The 8,570-nt window shown below is 33.9% G+C and overlaps 2 protein-coding genes across 3 annotated transcripts; both read left to right on the top strand.

Annotated features, from left to right (window-relative positions):
* Positions 1–572: 572 nt before the first annotated feature.
* LOC108823530 (beta carbonic anhydrase 4) lies at positions 573–6,060 on the top strand. Of its 2 annotated transcripts, XM_018596757.2 has the most exons (10): positions 573–734; positions 1,318–1,401; positions 3,066–3,130; positions 3,419–3,559; positions 4,205–4,253; positions 4,498–4,614; positions 4,708–4,761; positions 5,180–5,268; positions 5,505–5,610; positions 5,696–6,060. In XM_018596757.2, exons 2-10 carry the CDS (start codon positions 1,348–1,350, stop codon positions 5,861–5,863), a joined length of 843 nt encoding a protein of 280 aa, XP_018452259.1. In that variant the 5' UTR covers positions 573–734; positions 1,318–1,347; the 3' UTR covers positions 5,864–6,060. The 2 variants fall into 2 exon arrangements, with proteins under 2 accessions (XP_018452259.1, XP_018452260.1); XM_018596758.2 differs by lacking the exons at positions 573–734; positions 1,318–1,401 and adding an exon at positions 2,828–2,973.
* Positions 6,061–6,174: 114 nt separating this feature from the next.
* On the top strand, positions 6,175–7,964 carry LOC108826654 (uncharacterized). Its single transcript, XM_056995257.1, has 2 exons — positions 6,175–6,935; positions 7,049–7,964. Exons 1-2 carry the CDS (start codon positions 6,603–6,605, stop codon positions 7,049–7,051), a joined length of 336 nt encoding a protein of 111 aa, XP_056851237.1. The 5' UTR covers positions 6,175–6,602; the 3' UTR covers positions 7,052–7,964.
* The last annotated feature ends 606 nt before the right edge of the window (positions 7,965–8,570 follow it).

Below are 8,570 nucleotides of genomic sequence, written 5' to 3'. Positions count from 1 at the left end.
ATAAGTATCTAGTTTGCAGTGCCAATAATTTCCCCTGACATTGTTTTTCCTAAATCTAATTGCCCTGACATTGTTTTTCCTAAATCTAATTGTCCATTAGATGAATGCGAGGTCTAAACAATAGTATAAATTATTTTCAATCCATAGATTGTTAAAAGGTTTAATTAATAGGAATGGATTTGGTTTTTATTTTAAAGTAAACGAGGTTTTCATTCTGAAGATTATTTACTATATTTTATAAATATAAATGATGCGAAGAATCACAATTATTGTGCAAGCATAAAATTAGATAATATCTTATGAGATTATCTTCTGTGATTACTGTAAGTAAATAAAAATATCAATAACTGTAAATATATGCATTATATGTAGCAGATCCTATATTTGGTTGTGATTTTTTACTAGATAAAAGTATAAAACAAAGTATATATAAATAAATAAATAATAAATGAAAGAAGAAGCCCTGCTTCACTTAGCTTTCGCTTTCTCTATCCCGTTACGAAGTGCCCCCACATTGCTCGAATGGTCGTCATAATTCCTCAAAACATCGAAAATCCAGACCCCATCTATGGCTACCCAATAAATTTCTGAAATAAATACATATATTACGTTTTTAGGAGGGATTTTTTAATTTCAACTCCCGAAAAAGTTCTGCATTTATCTTCTTCGCCTGTAGAGGTTTTCGAGGAGCTTTCATTACCAAGTCCTTCTCTATCCACTAACCTTTGCCTTAGGTAATTTCATTTCTGACGTTTATCTTTCTTTTGTTTAATTCTATAAGCGAGTGATTACCAATTCCACATGAACTTTGTTTCTTCAGATTTATGTTTGAAAAAACTAACAAATGTCTATAGATGCTGTGTGTGTTTGGGGTTACGATATCTCAAAAGCTGGCCATTTTTTTCCTCAAAAGTAAATTATAACACGAATTATTATTTTAATTGAGTAGTTTTATAATCACTCATGGAAATAAAAATTGTAATAAAAACAACTTAGGGACCCTTCGGTCCTAATGAAAAGCCAGCTTGAGTTTCTTTAGCATTTTGCAAGTTGTATACTTGTATGTATACAACTTATGTATATGAATAAAAGAGTCGAGAACCATTCCTGTTATGGATCATCTATCTGTTTTAAAATTCGAGCTTCGGCCATCTCATAATTTCAATCCAAATACTATAACACTATTACTAATCTGTTATACTTTTTTCTTAAAAAAATGAATGCCGACGTGAGTAAAGCAATAATGTAGTCAATAATAGAACGAGACGTTATCTCTAAGTTATTAAAGTTTACTTGAATTAATATGTATTTGGACAGATTGCTCGGGAAGTAGAAAGAGATTACTTAATGGCTCCCGCATTCGGCAAATGTTTCACGTTCTGCTGCGCTAAGACCTCTCCGGTAAGTCCGACCAACACATTTTCAAGTAAAACAAAAAATGAACATCGTCTTTAACATTATGAAAGAAACTAATATATAATTAGGCTCTAGTGCTATCTCAAATTTCCTTTTATGATTTATCTATGCTATGCAACGTCGATTTTCAGAAATTAAAAGCTTAGCTTTTTAATTTAACAAGGGTCCAGCAACTCTTTTTTTTTTTTGAACAAAAGGGTCCAGCAACTCTTGAAGCATTTTTTCCTATAGCTATTTTAATAGTGATGGTATTAGTTTTATACTATTGTGCACCCATACTGTGACGAAATCGACCTCGAAATAACAATAACAATGCAAAACGCTGACGCGTAAATGCCGGCTGGTGAGTGCGGGGAAACCGCTAATAACATGACGCGTGTTATTACTGTCCTATAAACTTGCCTTTGTTGTTGCACAAAAAAAAAACTTTCCTTCGTTTATCCTGGCCACCGTCCCATCGGAAAAGACCATTTACTTTTTTTCCCTGCGTCTACTTAAAGTTTACTTCGAGTTGAAATCAGTATGGTCAAAATAAATAAGTTAAAGTTTTGTTACTGAGTACAGTTAGTGTAATCGAGATTAAAAGTTAGCTTTAATTTGCAATAGATTAAGTCGTGATATTATCCATAAGTTGTAATATAAATGTTAATTGTGTCACTAGAATCACTCAAGTAAATATTATGTCACTAAAATCAATTCACGAAAATAAAGATTTTGCATTCCATTCTTGAAGACACATTACACGAATATTCAAGTAATGATATAATGTCATCTCTATGTTGACAATTTTTATTGATGAGGATATCCTGCACTGATGTGGGGATGTTCATGCTAAGACTGACTCATCCTTTTCTATCAACTTCGATGTTAATTCATGCTTCTGCGTGGCAACTTCTGATTGGTATTTGTATTTATAGAAAAAGTTTTGTACCTAACAACAACGATGAATTTATTTTCTTGTTTGCAACCAATAATGGTGGTATAGTTATTTTCTCGAGTCTTGGGTAGGAAGGAATTTTTTTATACCTACACAAAAAAACTTACCAAAAATAGCAACGGAACATGAGGTGGATAAAATTTGGAAAGAAGGTTGATTTTACTTTCTTTTGTTTCGAAAGTAAAAAAGAATAATGGGGTGTTCAAAAAAAAGAAAAAAGAAAAAAGAAAAATGGACTTGTTGTGGAATATTCTTATCGTAGCTATGCCTTATAAGTACGGGGTGTTCATTCTTTAGTTATCACCACCTATATTATTCATGAATCACCAATTCACCCCTATACTTTTCCTTTATTTACTATTAAATCACTGTACCTATAAGATTTTTTTTTTTTTTTAAATAATCTTCCCATTTTTGTGGAGGTTTATCTTTTATTCCGTGTAACAAGTTAGGTACCAAAAAGAAGAATAGAAAAATGTAAGACTTAACCAAAGAGGCCATAGAGTTCCCAGTAGTCTATAAATACCTGTTCTTGCAACAGAGAGAGAGCATTAAGTGATATCACATTTCCTCCATAAGCATTTTTTATAAAATCATCATCTCTGCTTTTGAACCCTAAGGTCTTAGTCTTTCCTCAGATCCCAAATTTCATAATCATCGTACTCTGAATTTGACCTGATCATCTTACTTTAAAAATTAAAAAAAAAATCAGGAAGGAGACGAAATGGCAACGGATGCGTATGAAGCCGCCATCAAAGGACTTAAGGATCTTCTCAGGTACGACAACATTCTCTCTGCTTCAAAGGACAATCATTACATAAAAGTGGTGTCGGCATACATATTCACCTTCAACTATCAACACTTTTGGTTTTTCTTTTTTACCTTGGTTCACGAATCATCATCATTTCTTGATTTCTGCGTTATACTGTTTCGCATGAACTGACGTTTAGGATTGATCATAGCCGTCGATCACTGGGTCTCGTTTTAACCCCGGGGATAAAATGTATATTCCACGTATTACGCGTTTTTATCTAAAAGTATTTTTTATTGATGTTTGTTGGTCAGTAAGAAGGCAGATCTAGGGAACGTGGCCGCGGAAAAGATCAAAGAGTTGACTCAGGAGCTTAAGGAGCTTGATTCCAGCAACTCTGACGCCGTTGAACGTATCAAATCCGGTTTCACCCACTTCAAAACTCAGAAATACTTGTGAGTTTTTTTTAGAAATAGTTTTACTTTCCGTTTTGAGGAAAGTAATAAATTAATTGTTCAATTTGTTCTGAATCCGAATAAGAATTTCGTGAGGCTGGAACGGAATCATCACCTATTGGTCCTCAATTTTCTACCTTTAATAAAGCACATCCATGGGTCATTAATAATAAAACTACGTTATTCTTTTCATATTCCCCCTCTAGTATTATGGTTTTTATGTCATCGGTTAGTGCTAAATATCACAAGGTACATAAAAGTTTAAACTTTCTTCTCCTTTCCGAAAGATAAATATTTCAGAATCTCTATAATACGACAAATATTTTAGAAAAGTGGATTTTGTATAGTTTTATAGTATATTTTATTTGTTAATAATGATATATTATAAGTTTCAACATATAATTGAATTGCTACTGAATATTGTTAATCACAAAAAACAACATTTCTTACCAAAAATTATTTTTTTTTACTGTGTGAAAGGCTGAAAAATCTATCAGTTTGAAAGTAGAGTGATAAATTAATTGTGCTAATATTAAAAAGGCAAAATTTCGGATTCCGATTAGGAAATGAAGAAACATAACAAGATTTTGTAATGAAATAAAATTGATCCTTATTTTATCTGCCTTTTGTTTTATTTGTAACCAGGAAAGATAGTGCTCGGTTCAATGATCTCGCCAAGGGTCAGAGCCCAAAGGTTTCAAATTTCCCAACTCTCTCTGTTCTCCTACTCGTTTTGTTTTTACGTTTTCTTGGTTTGACTAATACCTAAAAAATACAAGTATAAAGCAAGATTAATAATAGAGATGAAGGGAAAGGTGTGAACTGTGACATTGACTTTGTGAACGCGCATAACAGTTTTAGAAACTCAATAATGGACCAGTCTCTTGATATTAAACAAAGATAATCAAGTATTTGAAACGACGTTGAACATTATGCAGTTTCTGGTATTCGCCTGTTCTGATTCTCGAGTGTGTCCATCTCACATATTGAATTTCCAACCTGGAGAAGCCTTTGTTGTCAGAAACATTGCAAACATGGTTCCACCTTTCGACCAGGTTCATAACATACAAAAAAACCATCTCAAACTCAAAATTACATCACAAAAAGTGTGTTATATAATATGGTTTTTATTTGTTACATTTTCACAGAAGAGACATTCTGGCGTTGGTGCCGCCGTTGAATACGCGGTTGTACATCTCAAGGTATAAAAAAAAATTATCCCCTCTTTCTAAGGATAGGCACTTGTAGCTTTAACTAAATAAGAAAACGTGCTTATCTTATATTCAGTAATATTATTCATCTAGAGTTTGGCTCTTTTGATTGTGCCCATTATTATTTTGAGTCGTCGTTTCTAAAGCGTAGAGATGCATTATGCACATGGCCCTTACTAAAAGTTGATGTCTAGTCACAGTATTGTGGCATTTGTGCTCTTTGCATCCACCTAACTTGTTCCTCCTTTTATCTTAATGCCACTAGGAATTGCATTCCAACAATTATCAATTTTATTAAATAAAGAAAGCTGGATCCTTTTGGATAATGTCGATATCGGTCTAAGGCATCAGAGAGTTGCAACCACCTTTTATTCATAGTCAACTGTTTTTAATAGTCCTTTTCTGGTAGGTGGAGAACATTCTGGTGATAGGCCATAGCCGTTGCGGTGGGATTAAGGGACTCATGTCCATTGAAGATGATGCTGCACCAACTAAGAGGTAGTCAAAACGCTAATAATATTTTGTAGTTACATGATTTGACATGAGTTCTGAATCAATAATATTCGGAAACTAAAAGTTCAGTAAAAAAAATATATATATATTGGGAAATATTGTTTAACATATGTTCTTGTGTTGTTGTGTGGCTTTCTAGTGGAACCGTTTAAGATGATCATTTGATACATTGTTTCTTTTGTGAATGTTCACTAAAGCTGAAAAAAAATTAAAATTGGCAGCGACTTTATAGAAAACTGGGTGAAGATCGGCGCATCAGCAAGGAACAAGATCAAGGAGGAACATCAAGGCCTAGACGATGAAGCTAAATGCACCGAGTGTGAGAAGGTAAAAACAAATTAAAAGGACACAAAAACACAAACAGCACTCAGTGCTCTGTTATTTATGCTTAACGAATCTCTGTCTCTTGCAGGAAGCTGTGAATGTGTCGCTTGGAAACTTGCTTTCATACCCATTTGTGAGAGCTGAAGTAGTGAAGAACACATTGGCGATAAGAGGAGCTCACTACAATTTCGTCAAAGGAACCTTCGATCTCTGGGAGCTCGATTTCAAGACCACTCCTGCTTATGCCTTCTCTTGAACATAACTCTTGTGAGATTTGCGCTTTTGTCTCACAAAAGCTTTGACTGCATCCTTTCTTTCTTCTCATGTTGATTCTGATCTCAACTTTTATTTATCATTTCCACATTTCAGACTTGCAACTTTGCTGCTTCTGTTTCAAAAAGCTGTTAACAATAATACTCTGAACAACCTTTTAAGCTTGTTTATTTCGTCTAAGTGACGTGTTGCTCAAGAAAGACCCACTTGCTAGTATTATTCGAACTTAAAATTTGGAAATTTATAGATGATATTCATCAAATACTTATCTGATAAAGTAGCAAACTAGATTAAAAAATTAAATTACGTTTTTACTTATAATCCTAATTAGTTCTGGAAAGTTAGAGTAAATTACTTTTTTTGCTTATAATAATACATATAGTTTATCTCGGGAGCCCTAAGAAGAAAAAAAACCCTAGTTTCTGTCGTGGTAATCAAGCAATGGAAGAAAGATTAGGTAATAAACGGAGGAAGGTTTCTCCGTCGTTGTCCGGCTTATGGTCGTTGCCAGATGATGTGGCGTTGACCATCCTATCGCAGGTCTCGAGATTTGACCGTGGCGCCTTGGCTACAGCCTCCAAGAGCTTCCGCTCTGTAGTAGCTTCCCCTGTGCTCAATGGCTTGAGATCCACAGAGGCATGCTTCTACGTATGCTTGCGCCTCTTCCCTGGGAAACAGGAACGACTGGTGTTATATAGGGAAGCTTTTATACTGTCGTGGTGATGGCGGGAGGATACTGTGGTGTAACCCGGTACCAGGTGCTTGATTGGAAAGAAGTAAAAGGTTTGGAGCAAGAGCTGCAGCGGCCGTGGAGACAAGACCTCTGTACTATTAGTCCGTTGACGCTCATGCCCTGTCAAGTTCGATATCCTGATATATGTAGGCTCAGCGGTAACGCTGCTGGGAACATTGTCATATTCTGGAACGTTCCTGAGAGTATTGAGCTTTGGTCTGCTGAGATTTCCGTTGAGAAAGGGCAGGGACTCGCGGAGGTTTGGGGGAAGGTTGAATGGTCAGGTCATGTCTTGAAACTTGAGCCTCTCTCTTACGTTGAGGTTTTGTTTTCTGCTTCTGTTCTTGTCTGAATTCAAATTGCAGTCTGATTATTTATCACCTAACACTCTAATTACAAACACTTTAAGTTTGTTCCTGTATTTTAATTTCTCAGTAGTACATCAAGTCTGGTTTCTTGGAAAAGGAGAGCAAGTAAGTCTTATCTCACTTTGCTTCCAATGTGTTATCGGTTTCTGATCCTAGACTTCTGATTTTATTTGTCTAAACCTGATCATTGACCGCGTTGAGATCTAATTGTGTTTGGCCAATAAACTACAACAAAGCGCATCCATAAATTCAATTATAAGATGGTAAACCTCACTGGATTTTGTGATCGTAGCGATTAAAAAAAAAAATCGTTTTGGAGGCCAAGGGAACTGTAGATGAACCAGTACTATAGTGGACTAGTGGTTAAAGGTTTCGCTTACTTTAACATTAGTTTTAGACGATCATGAAATACCAGATGATTGCTGCTGTTATTTTTAATTTGGTCTACTAGTTTCTGTGAATATTAATGTGACAGTGCCTTTTAGCAATGTCCACCTCCAGAATCTCGAGGCAGCTAATGTTGAAAGGAAAGGAGATTTTCATTCGAAGTAGTGAACACACATTCGAGCTTAAAACAGTTTATTCCTTAGAGAGTTGCAGGAGAGTAAGGAAGTGTTGCATCATTTTTTTTTTCAAATGCTCATTGGTGATGGACCATGCTCTGGTTTGACAATTGAACAGACTTTTACCCTCTTCTCACCTAAGAGACAGTGACTGCAATGTGAATTTCATTGCACATTAACAAACTTGAAAAGGCCTAATAGTGCTAGGCCTAGTTCGGCCCATAATTATTTTGGTATAACCTAGCCTTTATTCAGGGCTTGTTAGTTAAGTATATACTAGATTTTGACCCGCGCTTTTGAAGCGCGGGATATTTTACGATGAAAAATTTCACTAATAATTTAACAAATATTTTGGTAATTTTTTTAAGAGTGTGTATTTAAAATATTTTTTCATTTAAATCAGTATTTTTAAATTCAACCCGATTGTGATTATACCGGTTAATCCGGAAATCTAACAATTCAATTTATGTTTTTAAAATATTCATATTAAAAAATCACTAAAACCCGAGACTAATCGATTGAACTGATGGATGACCGATATGTAATCTAATTGGATTTAAATTGTAATAGTTTCATAATTTGTAATCTTATAATCGAAATTTTAAAGTTTACTATTTTGCAATTTATGAAATTATGACGTTTCTACAAAATTTTAAAGAGAAAATGATAGATATAAAATAACTAAGATTAATTATTGTATTATTTGGAAACATTGATGGTAGTATAAAAATATATTGTTTGAAAACATTGATAGTAGTATATAGAAATAAGTATATGGTTTGGAAACACTGATAGTAATATAAAGAAATAAGTATATTGTTTGGAAACATGGATAGTAGTATAAAGAAAGGAATATTAGTGATTAAATGTATGTTTAACTATAAAGTATAAAGATGTATTTAATTTAAAAACTTACAAAATAAATGTTAGGTCCAACAGAATGTTTCTGTTTTAATAAGATAGATTTTGGTCCCTTTTGAGTTCTGATTTTCTTTATAACCGTACAAAATTAAAAAAATTTAATCA

This window comes from Raphanus sativus, chromosome 9 (genome assembly GCF_000801105.2).
Source record: "Raphanus sativus cultivar WK10039 chromosome 9, ASM80110v3, whole genome shotgun sequence".
NCBI lineage: Eukaryota > Viridiplantae > Streptophyta > Magnoliopsida > Brassicales > Brassicaceae > Raphanus > Raphanus sativus.
The sequence above is the reverse complement of the archived record's forward strand: the minus strand, read 5'-3'. Positions and strand labels throughout refer to the sequence as shown.

Coding starts and splice junctions, on each gene's coding strand:
- LOC108823530 (XM_018596757.2), top strand. CDS start 1,348: ATGGCTCCCGCATTCGGCAAATGTTTCACGTTCTGCTGCGCTAAGACC. Junction 4,254..4,497: donor CCAAGGGTCAGAGCCCAAAG/GTTTCAAATTTC, acceptor AACATTATGCAG/TTTCTGGTATTCGCCTGTTC. Junction 5,269..5,504: donor GATGCTGCACCAACTAAGAG/GTAGTCAAAACG, acceptor TAAAATTGGCAG/CGACTTTATAGAAAACTGGG.
- LOC108826654 (XM_056995257.1), top strand. CDS start 6,603: ATGGCGGGAGGATACTGTGGTGTAACCCGGTACCAGGTGCTTGATTGG.